This window comes from Micromys minutus (assembly GCF_963924665.1).
Source record: "Micromys minutus genome assembly, chromosome: 30".
NCBI classification, from domain to species: domain Eukaryota; kingdom Metazoa; phylum Chordata; class Mammalia; order Rodentia; family Muridae; genus Micromys; species Micromys minutus.
The window spans coordinates 22,020,342-22,040,184 of NC_137965.1; the positions used below are offsets into that span (position 1 = coordinate 22,020,342).

General features: G+C 47.8%; 1 protein-coding gene across 1 annotated transcript in view; it reads left to right on the forward strand.

The window, feature by feature from the left end:
* Positions 1–7,523, forward strand: part of PACRG (parkin coregulated) — a gene marked incomplete at both ends in the record, with an annotated part of 454,827 nt that extends 447,304 nt beyond the window's left edge. The window contains one exon of the mRNA XM_080941761.1: positions 7,363–7,523. Within this exon, the coding sequence (XP_080797887.1) occupies positions 7,363–7,523 (161 nt within the window). The remainder of the gene's footprint in view (positions 1–7,362) is intronic.
* Between the last annotated feature and the right edge of the window lie 12,320 nt (positions 7,524–19,843).

The following is a 19,843-nucleotide window of genomic DNA, read 5'->3' on the forward strand; positions in this document are numbered from 1 at the left end:
GTAAGAAAGCCCAGTGCAAGAATAGTTAACTCTCTGGAGTTTTTGCTCCGTGGGATCCAACAGGCCCCAGGCTATTATTACTTGGCAGTAAGACGCTATAGCTGGGGACACCACATACTTCAGTCATAAAACATGGAGAAACCAAGCTGAAAGTCATCAGGATGCTCATCTCTAAGGATCACTGTTTTTCACACTGCCAAAAGTTGCAGTGCATGTTTCCGGAGGAGACAAACAGTCTTAATCTAACGAAGCTGTGAATCCTGCAAGCTGCAATAATGATTGGTCTGGAAAGGCACGCCCACTGGTGTGATAGTGGCACAAATGTCATGGGATTAGCCAACCACCCTCTGATTGGATTTAAGGTCCACTTCAGACGATGAATGTGGACAAACTCCCATGAGGAGCTGAGGCTAGGACGTAGACACAGAGTCCTCTTCCTAACTCTGTGCGTGTGCGTATGGATGTGTGTTTGTGTGTGTGTGTGTGTGTGTGTGTGTGTGTGAGAGAGAGAGAGAGAGAGAGAGAGAGAGAGAGACAGACAGACAGACAGACAGACAGACAGAGAGCAATGCATGTGTGCATGTGCGTATGAGTGTATGGGTGAGAGAGAAAGAGGGAAAGAGCAGTGTGTGTGAGAAACAGAGAGCAGTATATGTGTGTATGTGTATGTGTACATGTGAATGTGTGTGAAAGAGAGAGAGAGGGAGTTTTCTTTAAGTATTTAAGACGTGGTCCCTGGTAGATGGCCCTACATGCAAGAATATATACATATATATACATATATACACACACATATACATTATACATGTATTTACATATTATATACATGAAATTATTTATATATTATTCTATATTTTTATATAATATATGAATATATTTGTATATATTATATATAAATATGTTTTATATATAGTATATAATATTGATAATATACAAAGTAGGGAAGGTGGGCAAGGAGGCAGACCTGAGAGGAGCTAGAGAAGGAGGATTGAGTGTGGTCAGGATTTATTGTGTGAAATTTTCAAAAAGTTAATAAAATATTTTTTAAAAAATATCCTAGGCAACACAATGAGACTTTTAACTGAAAAGAAAGGGAAAAATGACTCAAAATCTACATTTCCTAAACTCATAAATGTTCCATTTTCTTAGTGGCATTTTTTTAATATTGGAAGTTATCATTTAAATAAATTTCTTTTGTAAATGTGGGTTTTATTTCACTAAACCTGATACCTGCTTAAGTAGCAGTTATCACAAACAGGAAATTGCCATCCTGGCTTTCTCAATCTTCTCACTGTTAAATCCAGCAAGCCTGCAGCAAAGCACCACTCAGAAGCGTGGAACAGAAAATCTACAGTTGTTAGGTGTCCAGAAGAAATGTACCCAATACTGGCATTTACAATAGAGTCTTCCCAGCTTACCTGCTCACTTTGTCGCCTGGTGATATTACCACAAGCTACGCAAGGAGAAAGGCAGCTTTACCTGTGACTGGTGCCATAATAATAATAAATATTGTTTAAATTTATTTAATAAATAAAAATATAAATAATAGACCAGACAGACAGACAGACAGACAGATAAAAAATAGTGAACTTACAAGTCTTTTCCTTTGCTTTTATTTTATTGGATTTTTTATTGGTATTTTACTATACGTAGCCCAGCCTTGAACTCAGTGCCCTGCTGCCTCTACCTCTAAGTCTAGCGTGGAATTACAGGTGTACGCCACCACATCCAGAGAGGTCACAGGGACCTTTGATTCTATGGAGAGCCAGACTCGTGCCTTTTCTGATCCAGAAACAATTGCATTCCCCCCCCCCCCCCGTGGTTGTATTTTCAATTCCACTTCATGTTACTTCAGCAAGCTCACCCAACCACAACTGACAAGTCCTGGCTGCTCTGCGGCCGGTACCCACAGCCTGGGTGTCCAAAGGCGCTTCTGCGCTTTGCTTCATATTGATGGACGCTCCCTCACTGGGGAGAGCTTCAGTCTGGATTTGGCCTCGGGTCACATTCAAGTACTCTGTGTGCAAAATGGCTAATTGTGACAGCATGCTTTCCACACACCAGCACGACAGAGGGGAACAGAGGGTGTCACCAAACCATGATGCTCAGCAGCACTCTATTTCAAAGCCTACTTTACTGCTGTCATTCAGCCCCTGGTGTGAGGGAGCCAGTTTCCCTCCATAACCAGTGCTGTTCAGGGCAAAGGCCAGCTCGGCTCTGCCTGCTCACTGCACTCCGTATCCCTGGCATACGTGCTGATTACTTCCGTTACTTCAAGGCCTATGGGGTACCAATCCCTTTTCTTACTAAGCTCCATGAGTTACAGAAAGACAGACTTGTAGAAGTTAGAAAACTGGGCGAGGAGAGACTGGGAACAAAAGTCTAGGCATCCTCAGAGCCCCCCCAACCCCAATCCAGAGATCCGTTCTTGTTTTCTTTTAACATTTTTATTACACTTATTTTTTAACTTTCCGTTTTGGTTTTTGGATGTGTAGAGGGAAAGGCACGACATGCGGATGTCAGAGGCCAGAGGGTTGATGTGGAAATCGGTTCTTGCTTTCTGTCCCGCAAATGTGATGTTATCAGGGCAAGTGTCTTGACCGAGTCTCACCATCCTCACCCCTCCTCTCTCCTGGGCGTCTAAGGCATTGCCCAAACCATTTGGCCATTGCAAGCCCAAGAGGTGGAGGTGTGGCAGGCACATATTTGTCATCCTCACCAGTGACATTGCCCCCAACGGTGAGCCTGTCCTGGTTAGTCCTGAGGGCCAGGCCACTGCAGCCAGGGGCCATGATGTGTCAGAGTTAACAAAGATTCTTCGTTCTTAAAATGGGCCTTTTTATTAGTCAGTGTCAGAAAGAGCCAACAGACACAGCCTTTGCTCTGTCAGGGAAGGACCTGAAGCCAGCATGTATTTGTTTTCTGTATATTTCTTGTGATTTAAATAAGGCTTTTATTTCCAAGTGACAGTGGCTGTGACCGGTCCCGTGACTGTCTTTCCGCTTACCATTAAAGAACATTACCAAAGCCAGCATTCAAAGGGGAAAAACCCAAATCTCAGTTGAACGTTCTCTGAGCCCGGTGACCATCCACGTATTCCTGATTGCTCTCCCCGTCTCTCACCTAAGATTCCCTCGGGCACCTAGCTGAGAGAAGTGGGCCAGAGTTCTCTCAGGGGCCATTTGACCATAAGGCTGGGCTTCAGGAGCCATGGGTGTGGTGATCCTTTGCTCTGCATGAAAGGTAGCCTAAGAGAGTTCCTTCCCTAGCTGGTGAGCTCCCCCAGAGGCAAGGGCCTGAAGTATTCACTCATCCCTTCATCCTGCAGGGCCCAGCAGAGCTTTTCCTGTGCACAAAGAACACCCTGTGACAGTAGCTGCAGACCCGCCAAGGCCAAGGATGGGCTCAGCCCCAAGGAGCAGACTTCAAAGCTAATCCCAAGCCTGTCCTAAGAAAAGCGAGCGTGCCTGCTCCAGCTAAACTGGCCTGGCTTTCTGCTTCCCTCCCCTCTGACTGTGCTCCTTCTTTTTGTAGCAGTAGTAACTAAATAAAAGGGAAGACTGGGCTTCCGCAGTCTAGAAATTGAAACCGCAGTGGGGATGTTTTATCAAAATTCTACATGATCTCTGTCTTCTGTTGGCCAGTGTCCACCAAGCCGCAGATATCTGTGTGAAACGTAAATGTGTCTTATGTAACTGCCCTTTGCCATGGCCCTAGTGACAGGCATGAGCTGAGCCTCTGCACCAGGAAGATGCCATCAGCGGGCAGATAGGACGTATACACATCTTGCCGTGACCTGAACAAGACCAGGAAGTAGCAGATGGGTTGGAGCCATCTCAAAGGGATTAGACAGGAAAGCAGTTTGAATGTGTTTATGAAGCAGGTCTCTCCGATAATCAGAGAAGATTCATCATCCAAAGTTCTAAATGGAGTTTAAATAGCTCGGGACTGGGAGCTGTCTCTGGGAGGCTGTTGCCCAACTCCTGCATCCCAGCATCTCTAAGAACAGCCCCTCTCCCTCGTTCAGCTCTCTGAATGTCGTTCTTACGGGGCACAAATCTGCCTTGCCCCTCCACATAAGTCCCATTCACTTGATTATAAATAAAATGTATCTTTTTCATCATCAATGTCTTCCTACCCTTCTGAACACAAAGTAGGCTCTCCATTTCCTAAATAGTAATGTCAGCTCCTAATCAGAGCTGACAGTTGTAAACAACCACCTGGTTGATGCTGCTGTTGTTATTTTAGGTGTCGTATTCTCACAAACACATTTTTTCCAGCGGCATTGTCTGCATTTAAAGCGGGGAGCTGGAGTGAGTCACCTCGACTCCTGCTCCTCAAGACACCGAGAGAACAGTGCAAGTTTCAAAATGGAGATTGCACCCCCAGCTGCCTGTCAGCGAAGCGTGACATCAGCCTGCCATTAGCCTGCCCCAATCGGCATCATTACAACATGCCGAACAAGGCACAAGGTTTTTGTTCAGCATTTCTGTCTCTGTCTGCCCCCCATGATACATGCTCTGTAGCCACAGAACAGTACAAATCCAACTCCCTGCTTCTCTGCCCTGTTCTTTTTATCGTTGGGGTTGGTATAGTTAGACACAAACAAAGCCACAGAGCCTACTCCCACAGCTAAATAGTTTTGAAAAAGTAAGAATGTGGAATAAAGCGTTGCTTGTCACTGTTGAGTTCTGAAAGGGAGTGAAGCCTTGGGTGTGTTGAGTTCTCCATTGTACAGACTTCCCAAACCCCCTCAGCTACACTGGGAAAATGTGCCTGTCCTGTGACCCATTCAGTCTTTGACCTTTTGGGCACAACAAAAGGCGCTATTTACCAGTGATTAATACACGAATCTTTGTCTAAAAGGAATTGCATCAAAGCTGTCACGGCCCAGCATCACCAATTTGATTTCCCAGGTGCCTGTGGGTCAGGAAGTGCTGCAGGTTCAACTGTCCAAGGCAAGCAGAGCCTGCCTATTTCTCCCTAACTGTGTGAGAGATCACTAATTATAGGAAAAATCATGGGCCGGTACCTACAAGGAATGTCCTTTGGGAGAAGGACAACACAGAGATTAGTCCAAGACCTCCTGGGACACCTTTCACTCCAGGTGGACTCCTGGGATACCGGCCTCATTCCTAAGAATGGCACTTAGCCGGCAACCTTAGCTCACAGCATCTGCTCTCTTGTGGCTTGGCCTGACTCTATTGTTACCTGACTTCCTGTCCCTCTTCTTTGTTTCTGAATACCTTTTTTTCCTCTCACTCCTCCACCAACAGCAGTCATACCCACCCTGCCAAACCCAAGCATCTCACAGTTTCAACTCAAGGACCCCCTCCTCTTGGCAGAGTCCCCACATTCTCCCTGGTGTGGCCATTCCTAACAGTACCCTCTCCTTTTAGAGTGTACTATGCCAGTCTTTAGTGATGAAGATGATGGTAGTCTGTTTGCTTAAGCATGTATTTACCTGTGGGTTTTTTAAATTGATATTTATGCTTTTTACAAAAATATGACAAGAGTCTTTACCATGCTTCTCTCTTGGTGGTAAATATTCTCTCCACATGATAAATACAGTTTTGAGCAATGTCATGGATGTGTTCCGTGTGTTTGACATTTTGAATAACCAGCCACTTGGTGAGTCAAACTTTAAATGGACTGAAATCCATTACACAAGTTATCCACCATGGGGAGAAAAGTCCCCTAATTACAGTATTGCAAACCTTTGTGAGTTCACCTTATAGAATAAATTAATATGTGTCACAGCTTTGAGACTCCACTTTTACAACTTTGCCGTATTTATACCTGCCTTCACTCTTACCAAGCAAACTGGTCACAATGACAGTTTTGGGTTTTTTGTTTTTGTTTTTGTTTTTTTTTTTTTGTTTTGTTTTGTTTTGTTTTCTGTATTATCTCAGACAGTCCTATTTCTCTAAGAAGTTTCTGGAAAACCCTCAGATGAAAGTCGTGCCTGTCTGTGCTGTGTGGGGTCCTGATTGTTATCTTTGCTCCAATCTGAACCATTACCTGATCCTTTTGAAATACCCCAGAATAACTGGGGAAAGGGAGTCTGAAGCTCCAATTTAATCTCCACCATTTTTACATAAAGTGTGGCAAACATTTGAAATTTACCTGAGGTATGAGCAAAGTAAACCGTCCTCTACATGGTGAATGGCTTCAGGATGTGATGTGTTCCCTGGCCCAGCGCACCCTCTGGCCCTCGCTCATCTCCTCATCCCTCTGTCTCCTAGAAGTCCAACTTGTCGCCATTTCCTGTGTCACCAGGCAATGTGTGCAACTTCTCCAAAATGTCTCCCTTCTGGAGACAGGGACACTAAAGCCCTCAGAAATCTGTAGATTCAACAACAAGCATGTTAATGACTCTGTAGACAGAAACCATGATAATGTTGGAGTCTAGAAGGTTCACAAAGGGTGCAGCTCTGTCAGAACTGGGGTTCCTCCACATATCCTACAGTCTAGGTGCTGCCAGGGCTACATATCCTTTTGTCCCAGTAGCTGCAGCCCAAGTTTTCTGAGTGGGAGACTTGCCAAGGCCTCCTAGGACTCAAGACCTTCCTGTGCCAGCAAGGCAGGCGCAGTGGTCAGATGCAGCCTGCAGAAGGGCTGCAGTGGGGACTCCCTGGACTTGCAAGTTCCAGAGCTGGTGGCAATAGTTCCCTGGCATACCTCGACCCTAAGACAAACTGCCAAATGTCCTATGTCACTCAGTAGCAGCCACAGCAAAGTTCTGGGATTAACCCCAGCACCCTGTGGTCCCCAACCCTCGAGACTCGCCACATATACAGAGCTTCAATGGGTCACAGCTCTAAGCTGAGCCCATCCTTCTCCAGCCAACCTCCTGAGAGCTACGTGGGGCTACCTGTCTGGTCTAACCACAGACAGTTCCTCTGCTGTGCCTGTGATGTGGACAAAAGGGCCTGCTGCCTGGAAAAGGGGGCTTGTCCCATGAGTCTTTCACACGTGCCCATTTTAGATTAATTTTCACTAGCTCTTCCCTGGGTTTGAGTTTTGTTATTCTCCTCATTTGTTTAATGAGGTCCATTGGTTGGTTGGTGCTTTTAAGAAGATGGGCTCTTCTTATGTAGCCCAGGCTAGCCTCAAGCTCATAGTGGTCCTCCTGCCTCAGCTTGGTGATGCTAGGATCTCAGGCATGGCATCACCATCATACACAACATGGTATTTTTGTGGGGTTGCCACAAATGAAAGCTTAAATTTCAGCAAGCTAAGGTGAAAGTGTTGCCTGTCAGTATCTCCAAACAGGCTCTCAGGAAATGCCTGGCCTGTGGGGTGGGGCCCTGGGGACGCTGCAGAGAAATAACTGCCTCTTTGTTTATTTGCCTGAACCAGTGAACTCCGGTGATGGCATCGACTACAGCCAGCAGAAGAGGGAGAACATTGGCGACCTGATCCAGGAGACCCTAGAAGCCTTCGAGCGCTACGGAGGAGAGGACGCCTTCATCAACATCAAGTACATGGTGCCCACCTATGAGTCGTGCTTGCTGAACTGACCGGGCAGCTGCAGGAGGGAGCCTCCCTCGGTATCACAACCATCTGTCCCCAGTCCCCTAGCATCTCATTACTTGTGACTTCTACAGCTCTCTTTCTACAGCTGCAAACATAGTAGCTTCTGGCCCAAAAGACTGTTAGCCCTACTGAGAGCAAGGCTTTCCAATACATAAATAGTGCCTGTTTCTTAGATTACAATAGCGTACTGTGCTTTTTTTCCCCCAACGAGGAGAATTGCTTCTTTATCCAGCTCAGATGGAGGCAGGAGTCCGAATACTTCGATTGTATAGGCAATAAAACTATAATCCTCATGTACAATTCACCATTTGCAGAGCTACGTCTGCCTTCCCCGAGAGCCAGGCCATGGGCTGTAAGGAAGAGTCTGTGCTGAGTGCTTAATAGGTGTTTGTCATGGAAGAGAAGCGGTGTCTCTCCAGAAGCTATGTGGAATAATGCACCCTGACATTCGATAAAAATCGCTACAGCAGGAATAATTTGCAGCCCATTGTAAACTAAACTATAACCGTAATTAATGTTTCTGACCAACTAGTGATGGGGCTTCAGGGCCTTTGCAGTTCGTATCTGACTGCAGATGAGAAGTCTGGGGAGGGGCTGGAGTCAGGATTCAGGTATGAAATGTTAGGTTTGTAACACGCTTAGTTCTAAGGAGAGGGCAGGCTGGAATCCTCGCTCCCCAATTGGGAGGATGGCACAGTATATCTCAGGGCATCTTGGGGCCAGGCCTGCTGTTGACAAAATGTTGCCCAGCAGTTGGTTCAGGGCTTCTCATCATCCCTGAACATGGCTATGTGCCTCCTAATGACCCTTGGAAAGGGTCAATGTTGGCCCTAACAAGTCTTCCCGACCCCTGCTTACTCCCAGCTGCTCTGGTCTCACAGCTCCATGAGAACATGGGTCTGACATAATTTTGGAATTTTATTGCATCCAGAAAAGACAAAGGATATGTACTTTTTCATTCAGAAGAGAAAGAAATAAAATGCAAAGCAAAGACAAAACATAAGGCATTCAGCCTTGGACCATGACTGCTCAGACATGCCAGGCAGGACGCTCCGAGCATCTGAAACTCAGCCCAGAAAACTTCACAAAGCAGAAGCGAGGTCTGCACACCTGAGAAATGTGCCACCCAGAAATGCCTAATCTCAAGTGTCTCCCTTCTGAAGCAAAGTGCAATTTCTGCATAAAAGTGGGGAGAGGCCATGTCCCCCGCCCCCTGTCTCTGACCTCCAGCCTCCTCATCAGTACTAATTATTTATGGTTTTCTGTTTCCAAAATTAAAGACCCAATTCTGCAAATGAGTTAGTTCAGATGGACAAGGAACACAGAGTCTAGCATTGGGGCACCACCACCTGCTTGCAGGAGCTCACTCAGAGGAGAAAGGACAAAGGTACTTGTAGGGATGGCATTTGGAAGGCACAGCTGTAAGACCAGTGACATGCACAGCTGCGGCCCTGGCATTGGTGACATAATAGGAGACCCTAAAGTTGAGAAACTGGCCTGGAATGGCTCCTACAGGCTCCACCTCCCACTCTGCCACACATGTGACAATCACCTGATTTCAAGCAGGAAGACTGGCCGGAAGCCCCAATGTTGGCTTGGAACTGAAGCGTCAGACTTGACCACCCAGCTCTGTTACTCATTAGCTGTCTGAGCCCTTTGCGCCCTCCACTGTGAAGTGCAGATCAGCCTCTCTGTATACAGTGACTCACACCAGAGGTGACCTCCACATGTGCAAGTGAACCTTAGGTCTGAAGACAAGCGGTACAGGAAGAATAACTCACTTTACCCCAACAAGGCAGTGCACATTGAAGCACCCCTCAGACAACACGGTGCCTCCTAACCAGACACAGAAGTCACTTCCCAGTGAGACGGTTTTCCAAAAAGCCAAACTAATAACAAAGACGGCACTTGGTCCTCTAGAGATTTGAAGAAGAGCAAAACCAGACCGAGCACATTTTTTGTGTTGCTTCGCTGGTACAGAATTAAGAGTGGCCTGCTTTCTCTGACCAGACCCGAGACCGATGCCTATGGTCTAAAGAGTTTCCAAGGAAATCAAAGTGAAAGGCCTAGCATGTGGGTCATTGGGTTTCATTCTCCAGCAGAGACAGACAGACAGACAGACAGACAGACAGACAGACAGACAGACTCACGCACGCACACAAATAGAGATAGAGAGTGAGGCAGATACAGAATCACACACAGAACTGGGGGCAGGGGAGGGAGGGGGAAGAGAGAGAGAGAGGGGCATTAGACCCCTGAGGCGGACCCTGGCTTTTTGTCAGTGTGTGTGGTATGGTACTGGACACCGGTCTGCTGAGCAATGGGTTAAGGGGTTAGGTGGTCTGATTCTAACCTGCTACTGTGTTACATGGATTAGGAAACACTATCCAATTATCCCTTTTACTTAAGTGAAGCAACAAGAGATACGGGCTGATGATTGGGCCAGGCTTGTTTCAGGAGCTCCATCACTCGTAGCAAGCCATGGTTTATGATTATGAAGTCTCTGTCCTCCACACAGATACCTCCTGGCTTTCAGCAAATTATGTAAAGTCTCTAAAAATGATAGCCACTAGTCCAAGTACTCAATAGCACCTACCTTGCATGTTCTCATAGCCACTACACACAAGAGGCCCTTATTTAGGGGCTCAGCAGGCTCCCTAGCTCCATTGCAAATGCCCTGACCAGTGTGTGCTTTCCCTTTCCCTGGCCTCTTTCTGGTCTCACCTAAATGTCCCTTCCCTACATGGGCCCTCTTGCTCTCACTCAGCCCACCCATTTGCTGTTCTTACAAAGCATCGGCGAGAAGTGTCTGGCCATGGCTGCACATTTCCGTGGTCATTCACGAGCACACCTACACATAGCAGGCTCATTCTTCATGGGACATTTGTTGGACAAATGACTAAAGGTGCTTCTAAAACAACACAGAAAGTCCGTCGTCAGGCCAGTGCATTTTCTCTGTGCCACATAGGTCACATCACCCTACCCTTATCTTGTAGATGGTGCTGTCCTGAAGGAAGGACACTTGTCAAACTAGTGTCAGAGTCCCTTAGAAAGGACTAACAAGGACAACCTGGCACTTCTACCATATAGATAGTTTCTCCCTCCCTCCCTCCTTCCCTCCCCCCCCCCCCTCTCTCTCTCTCTCTTCCCCATGTGAGACATAAACATCATACAGATGGGTACACCAAACCTGCTGTCTCTTTCCAGGCCTGGCTGGATGTCTACTCCGGACCCTACCTTGCCTCTGCGGAACTGTACAGACTCCTCTGTGAGAAGCCTGGCGCAAGCCAGTCACCTCAATAGGCCACAGTCACGCACATGTTCCTCTTAGGGAAAACAGACTCGAATATTCCAATCCATATCCCCATAGCAACCAAAAAGAAAGCACTCTTGTCCTAACACCTTTGACGCTCAGACTTGCCCCAGCAGACTCTAGGCTCATAGTTCCCAATCGAAGTGCGCTCCCCAGTCCCAGCAGAGGCATGAATACTGGGAGCTCGGGTGGAATGCAAAACCTCTGGCCCTGGCTGGGTCTTCTGAGTCTCAGTGCAGGACCTGTCAATCTTGCACATGACTGTGGTGTACGGGGGCTTTGTGGGCCACTGTCCTAAGCCCAGGCTTTCAGCATGATGTCAATCCCTAGTCCTTTAGAAGGTCCTGGCATGGAGGTTCCAGGTCCCCCATTGATGGCATGAGCTGGCCTTGGCCACTCCTGAGGTGTCCATTAAGCAAGAGGCTCAATATGAAGTGAGCTTTGGAAACATCAGAGTGCCATCATTGTCCCTTTTGTGGAAGAAAACTGTTGTCCTCAGTCCAGAGGGTGAAGAAAAACATAATTCAAACTAGTCAGCACCAAGGCCAATGACAAAACCAAGTCATCTTTGCTGCAAGTGTCATCAAAACAAAAGATTTACAAGCATTCCCACACACTCACTGTCACTGTCACCTTTATACTTGAAACCTTAAGAGAATCGGGTCCTTAAATTCAGAAAAGGAAATGTCTAGGAAATATCCAAAATTCAAAGATCAGCTAAAAGGAGGTGTTGTGGGGCTCTGCTCAGCAGACATTTGCTCTCCCTGAGAGAGAGGTCCCTATGCCCCTCCCCGTGCTACAGGCTACAACCTCCCTCTGGGTTAGTGAAAGCAACCCCCAGCTAAAACTGTATCCGCACAGAGCAGAGCCCACGTGGCACTAGATTCAGTGAGACACATAATAGGGCCATTCTAAGACCAGAGTTTTAAATGGCCTTTCTGTCTCCTCCCTCACGCATCTGGGGCAGGGGATGTTGCATAAAAATGCAGCCAGAGGGGGGAAAAATGTCCCATAAAGAACTTTATTGACGGAAAGGTAAAAATTTAATAACCCTTCAGTAGGCCCCATTCCAGAGGGATACTATGTCATAAGACCAGGGTTTCCATAGCCCTCCTAGGAATTCCCCACATTTAAAGAATGTTTTCAGTTTAGAGAGAGCCCACTGGAAAGCATTCTGGGGGATGACAAGCTTTGCCCTACTCTTGTTATGTGGTGAGCCTTTGTGCTCCGTCCCTCCCTCCCTCCCTCCCTCCTTCTTCCCTCCCTCCCTCTCTTTCTGTGTGTGTGTGTGAGAGAGAGAGAGACAGACAGACAGACAGAGACAGAGAGAGATAGACAGAGAGAGAGAGAGAGAAAGAGAGAGAGAGAGAGAGAGAATACATTATGCTGAAGACCCCCCACCACCACCACCACCATTCGTAGATTAACAACCAAACAGACCAAAATGCTTCATTGGAGAAACACAGAATGGGCCTTTCAGACTTAAATAGTGAATAATGTCCCCGGCACCGCCACAGCCACCTACCTATCACATACCACAGAGTCTCACTAATGAGGTTAAGGAGCCCCGCTTGGGCTAAGCTTCTCTCCAGAAAATATCTACGGGGATCTACAGAGAAACTCAAGTGTACCGACTGCAGTAGGCTTCCCCGACAGCCATAAAAACCACCACACAGCTCATGGAGGCTTCCTGTTCCTATGGCTGTGGTTGAGCTCCTGAGGGTAACCAAACACATACGCAGGAATTCTGAGCACACTGTAGCAAATGCTGAAGTGTTGGTCCAAAAAGGAGTTAAAATCTGAACCCAAGAACCTATTCACACCAGGGATGTGAAACAAGTAGACAGTTCTTGGGGTGGGGGTGGGGTGATGCTGATTGCTTGTGAGTTATAGTTAAAGGGATGGTGGTATAGCGAATGTGCAGAGACTCCAAAAAAAAACCCAAGAGAAAAAAGTCTGGGAGCCAGGAAGGAGGTGATGAGCAAACCACTTGGTAAGGGTTGGGACAAAGCCAGGCTTTAGACTGCAGCGTTTCTGTATCCACACTGGACAATAGCAAGGTTCCAGTACAATCCCCCAGCCCCACCCCTGACTCCCCATGCAAAGAGTGCAAAGGAAGCGTTAAGAAGACAGTGCTCCGTGAAAGTCTCTCAAAACACGCCTCACATTTTATCTCTCAGTCGACAATGTTCAGAGCGTATGTCAGAATAGAATAATATGTATGCAAAAGGTACAAATGTGATATGAACACAAGCAAATGACAACAGAAATCCGATCCTCTCTCTGAAACCTCAGACCCATTGTAGAACAGATTGCCATCAAAACGGCCATGGGCGGGTTTGAATGGCTGTCTGCCCATCGTGCTGAGATCTCTTCCATAGAATGTTCTGATGCTGACCACAGATGACAAACCCTGTTTGTTTACGGCCGAGAAGACCAAGGCATGAAAAGTATTTTTTTTTTTCCACATTACACACCTCGAAGTGGTTTGGGTGTTACTACAGAACACTGGGGAATGTCTATTTTTAGCCCTAGCAAACAGCCTCCGTCACTTTACAGTTTGCTCCTCGGCGTTTTATTGGTGAGACTGAAGGCTTGGTTTATCTCCAGAGAGGCACAGCCTCCTCTGGTTCACGAGCAGCCCCCAACCCTTCTGCCCTCATCAACCTGCCTTGCTGGAGTGTGTGTGTGTGTGTGTGTGTGTGTGTGTGTGTGTAAGAGACACAGAGACAGGCCTCAAGTGGAGGTCAGAAATTAACTTCAGATGTCAGCCTCCACCTTCTCTGCCTTATGTGAGCCAGGCTGCTATGCTTTGCACTTCATATATCAGGGCTAGCTAGCCCTCAAACTCCCCAGAGTCTCCCACTTGCTGTAGGCCCCCCCCCCCGTGGTGGATGCCCGCTGCCACCTTCACATTCCCTGTACAGTCAACCTTTCATCTGGCCTGAACTCTGGCTCTCACACTCCTTCTGCAAGTACCACACCCACGGAGCCATCTCCCCAGCTCCACCTTCATACTCTTGAGAGTGTCTGCGAGCTAACACTGCTGGTCGTGCTCAAGGCCCTTGAGCATGCTGTCTGTCCACAGCATGGAGGAACGTGGCAAGAAGCTCACCCTAGCCAAGCCTGTGAGTGCCTCCTTCACCAGAAATACTTATTCCAAGGGTCATGGCCACCAGGTAGGAGGAAGGTGGACAGCTGGCAGATGCCTCCTTCCTACCTAGTGCCAAGTGTCACTGCTCCACCTGCCCAGCGCCAGGCTCTGGTCCACACTCCCCCACTTTCTGCTCAGATAGAACATTCTGCTTGCCTGTGTGGCTGCCTGAGGTTGAGTGAAGATCAAGAAGAGCCCCCGGGTACAGGGATAAAAAGACTGGCTAAGGTAACCGAAAGGGGTTCCAGGCACTTTGGGACACTTGTGAGTGTTGTTTGCACCCCTGGGGCAAGGCCTTGCTTTTGTTTTATAGCTGAGGGGATGATCGCAGAGATGAAATCATTTGTTCAAGGTCATGTGCCTGGTGAACCAGTAAAGCCTACCCTGAAAGCTCTCAGGCCCTGTCCTACCACCCGGCATAGGGCCTCAGCACTTCCAGAGAAGCCAATGGATGCAGACCCAGCTTGCACACTCCTCAGAAGGTCATCCCTCCAGGAACCACAGGTTTGATAAACACTCAAGATTCGGGGCGACATTTGTGCCCGGCCCCCAAGCGGGATGACAGCCCAGGTGGCAGAGGTCTCTCCCTTCAGAAGCTTCTAGAAAAGTCACAGGACTCCAGGAGTTCCCACACTGGACAGATAGTTCTCCAACAGACCTTCGAAGTCCCTTAATTCCCTGACATACTGTGAGTCCTCACAGAACAGTCTCTGCTGCAAGTAATGGCTAGGCTAAAAACTGTAGTTAGTTTACGATAGGCCTCGTCCAAAGGTGACAAAGGATGTCGTGCCCTCCCACACTGATCACAGCATCCTGTGTCTCTTCTCAGCATCTTCATAAACATGCACATAATTAAATGATACATGGTAATCATGTGACAGCTCATGATGGGTCGGGATAAGGTCATTAGCACATCCCTTGTCTCGGTCATTTATTGTTTCTTGGTGCCGGATGTCACGATGACGTCATCTTTCACTATCACCCCAAACTGACCTTTGTACCCTTTGTCCGTGGGGTTCAGACCAAGAGAGCAGTCTTCATTTTTATTTTATTTTATAGTTGCTTATCTTATATGTATGGGTACTTCCCATGTTTGTGCACATGTATGTCCCTGATGCATGCGGAGGTGAGAGACGGCATCGGACCCTCTGGGACTAGAGTTATAAATGATCCTGAGCCACCGTATAGGTGTTCAAACCTCAATCCTCTACAAGAATATGTTCTCTTAACTAATAAGTCTCCCCAAGAGAGTTCTCTATTGATTCTGGGTTTCCCTAGATCCCATCCCTGGGTTCCCTCCTCCCACTTCCCACGGGCTTGGGGACTCGTCCTAAACTAAAATTTAGATACCATGCAGCCAGAAAATCTGGGCCAGGGGCCTTAAGCTCTGTTTCCCTTTTGTAAAATGGAGTATTGGGTTATAGCTTTGGCAAGTCCCCTCCAAACAATAAAATTCTGTCATTGAACCCATGTTAGCAAGAGTCTGGAGAATAATGGTCATTTCTTTCCTGTTTCCCTCCGAGGGCCTTGGAAAGGAGCAAACAGCCAGAATGACCTTAGTCTGGGACACTCTTGAGGGAGTTCATCCCTTAGAGATGCATGGTCCCTCCCTACTCCCTCCGCCAAAGCTTTTCTCAGAGAGGAAGTGGGACTCTGCCCAAGGTTGTTCGCTGGGGCCTGGGAACTCACAGTCCCCAAGTGTGGCCAGGGTGAGGAGCACTGTGTGCCAACCTGCAGCCCTCCTGGAGTTCCTGGGGCAGCACTGCCAAGGGCTGCTTTCACCAGAACTGACAGGGGTGGGCCGCCAGGGCTTTCCCACAGCCCCTCTCTGCTGGAAGGATGCTTGTCACGGCAGTCACACAGGGGCTTGCCTTTGTCTTCCTGGACCTTCTCCTCCATGAGACTTTTCTCCCTCTAATCCGTGCTGGCCTGATCTCTGCAAACCCCAGCACCCACGGTCTGTCCCTGGCGACCTCTCAAGCAGAACTCACACTGGGCTCTCCTACTCATTGCTTCCTTCTCCTTGTGTTTCATATCCTCTCTCTCTCTCTCTCTCTCTCTCTCTCTCTCTCTCTCTCTCTCTCTCTCACACACACACACACACACACACACACACACTGGAGGAGACAGCCCTGTTCATCCCTGGAAGGCAGCAAGTGCATCTGACCCAGCGTCTGAGAGTCTGAGATTCAAGAACCAGAGCTTGGAGGCATACGTGTGGTAGAGCACATGTGCCCATCACATCACATCGGCCAAGAGAGTCGGGAATGCAAGTGCAGGACTTCTTAGAACTGAGTGTCTTGAGACCATGCAATCCCTGGCACGGCTCAGCTGACCCTACTTACTTCCTCTCCCATACCAGCTGCCACCAGGAAGGGCAAGTTCTGCCTTAACTATCGGAAACTTTCACAGCAGAAAAATCTCAGTGTGGCAAGGGATTGTCTCCAACGTGAGCTCCCACAACCAGGCAGGGTAGGAACCACAAGGCTTACGTAGGACTTGAGACGGCTGAAGCAAATGTCCTGACTCTTAGGTGTGCCAAGAATGCTGACAATCCGAAATAGGTTACCTTTGAAGCATTTGCTGCTTAGCTGTGAGCCTCAGTTCACAGACAGCAAGAGACCAAGAACAAGGGAAGTAATGTCACAAGACTGGCAGACTTTAAGGGTAAAGTGTCCTGCAGTGTATCTGGCCCGGAATTACTCTCCATGTTATAGAAATAGACCGGTTGCGTGGAATGATCCTGGGTCCATTTTTCTTTAATCAAAGCCATTGTTAAGAACACGGATGAGGTACTGGCAAGAAAACATCTGTAAAACTAAAAAGCAAAGATCAGGCAAAGCAGGTAACAGAATTATATATATTCTGTGCCATCCTGAGAATACATTTCCAGAAGTGTGTACCCTAAGTCATTTACTGCGGCAGTCTGAGTGACAGCAACAAGGTTTGCTCCTTTGATTTCTGCTTGTCACAATTTTCCAAGGTTGCTGCAGTCCAGCTAGTCACCATCTGTCACAGGTTCAACTCTCTCCTCCACCCCCTCAGGGTCCTCATGGAAAAGTACTGGTGTCCATCAGACTTGTACCTTGGAATGTGGGCTTGTGGAGACAGAGCTGCTCAGAAAAGAGTATGTCTGTAGTCAGCTAAGTTGGGGTGGGTCCTACTGGAGTACAATGACCATCCATTGATACTGTCCCTTTAAAAGAAGGAAAACATAGGTAAAACAAAGGCGGAGACTGTGTTGTGTTTCTACATGCTGAGGAACAGCAGGGGCTGGTCACCATCAGGAGGTAGCTGACAATGGCAGACTCTCCCACTCAGACTAGGCAGGAAGCCACCCTGGCAGCCATGACCTCAGAGCACCCATGGAGAGGCAGTGTATTTCAGGCCACCAGGCTATGGTCATTTATGCCCGCCTAGTAAACATGACGACGCCAACAACAGCGACAAAAAGTGTTCAGACTTCAAAGCTGAAGTAAGGCTTCTGTGGGTACCTAAAAGTACAGAGAGCAGCTGTCCCCACCCAGGAACTGCAGCTTGCCGGACTGACTGCCTCTTTCCCTCAGCCATGTGAGGAGAGCATCTTTAATAGTACCGGGGTTCTGGGGAGTCTTCCCTCCCCCTCTCCTATGGGCCTCCATGAGTCATTTCTGCTCCCTGGAGCTGTCAGGTTTTCTGGTTGATGGAGACCCTCCCACAATCATGGCAGCTCAGCTCCAACCTGACCACATCCCATGTGGCTGATACTGGGATGAGGCACATGCTGTAGGGTGGCACAGGTCACGTTGGGGGCGTCGATGGAGCGCACATGGGCCTCCAAAACCTCGGAGCACCTCCCCCTCAGGGAGCAGAAGTCTATTATTACAATGGACTGCTTCATTCTCAGCTTCTCCAACCCTGGGGCTGGGCTCGGAAACCTGAACCAAAGCAAGACCGACGGATCAAAATAACTTCCAAGAATAACCAGGCAGCCACAGGCCTGTGCTGGAACCCAGGCATGCGCTCCTGCAGGCTGAGGTGCCCCAGCTCTCAGGCCTGGGCCTTCACTTCCGCCACAGCTCCCCAGGAACAAGTTATCGAGTGACACACTCTGGAACTCAATCAGCGGAAACAATGGGAGGAAATGTGGAGCTTTCTCCACAGCCCGCCAAACAGGGAGCCCCGCTTATCAAAGGGACAAGATTTATTCAGTTGCTACAAACTTCCAAAGACTTCCTTTCCCAAAAGAAAGACCCACAGGAAGGTCATGTCCTTCAGCCACATCCAGTGAGTCAAAAGTGCCTACTGCTTCACTTCAAGCTGGTCAGTCAGGTGACTTCCACCCTGCCCCCAGCCACTGGATCTGGGCACACAGCTGCCCCAGAAGTCTGAAGGCTCCAGAAGGTTCCGAGACAAAGGCACAGCTGGCCCTCAGACTACAAAATACAAACTACCACCGGCTCAGGGAAAATGAGGTTTATGTTCACTGGAAACAGATAGGCCATGGGCCCTCACTCAGGCCAGTTTACCTAATCTGGAGTTTTTTTCACTCGGAGCAACATAATTGCTAGACCTCCAGTTTTACAGCCCCGATTCTTCACCGTAGACCTTGTCCTATACCTTGTGCTTGGACGCCAGCCTGCCAGACAAGCTGAGCATCCTAAAGGGCTACAGGCTAGATACCACATCAACATGGAGAACCATGGAGAGCTTATGTTCCAACAGGAGACATCAGGCAAATAGCCACTGACTTCACAGAAGCCAACTGAAGATTACCCTGGCATTCGTAAGAGCAGATAACTACCCCACAGCTCTGAAGGCAGGTGGAAAGTATAGGAACGTATAGGAACGTGAGTTGGTCGGAAGGGCGGAGCCTACCCCAGGAGAAAAGCAGTTGCTCCACACCCAGGAGGAGACCAGCGTTCTGCAGGCAATTGCAGGTACTCGAAGTCCCAGCAAAGCCATGGGCCAGCCCTCCACTGTATTTATGTCGAGACCTCTTGATGACAGCATGAATTCTAAGAACAAAGCCTCCAGGCTCTGGATGTGTAAACTAGAACAGAAATAGCTGTTCTTCCCATGTGTGCCTGGGGACTGGTCCCTTCGCTTTGGAGAGTCTTGCCGTTTATAAAAGAGGATTCCACAAAAGCACAAAACGGGAGAACAACTGACCATTTCAACCGTGGCTGGATCCACCATTCAAAATACTCAGCTACGCTCTTGAGTAACTCTCCCTCCAGGTAAAGCCTAGTGCCTTTCCCGTTGCTTGGACATGTGGGCCTAATTGAGAATGATTTAGAAGATTAAAAGTGTAGTTCTTGATAACTTTGAAGAGAGATGAGGGAACAACTGTAACACTTAAGAAAGTGAAGAAGCAAAGACACTCATCCACTACTTTTAAATTAAAGTCAGAAAATGTTCTAACAGTGACGTAAGGCCCCCTAGACGGCTCATAAGGTGAAGGTGATTGCTGCCAAGCCTGACAACCTGAGTTTGATTCCCAGGATACACAACAGTAGGAGAGGACCAACTCCTACAAGTTTCCCTTGGACAGCAATAGACACACACACACACACACACACATACCCCCCTCAAGAAATAAATAACAAATGTAATAAAAGAAAATTCACAGCATAGGTAGCTTAGCTTATTACTCCATCCTAGACTGGATTTCATACATTCTGATAACTAAATAGAAAATGAAGGGAGCTACACCTCAAATGTAAATGCAGAGTGTCTAATAAAGAACGAGAAAAAAAAAATGAAGAGTGAATCCTAGCAAGTGATACGGAGAAATTACTATCATTTGTTTTATTATTTAAATATATTTATTAATAAAATAATAAAAACATAGTTGT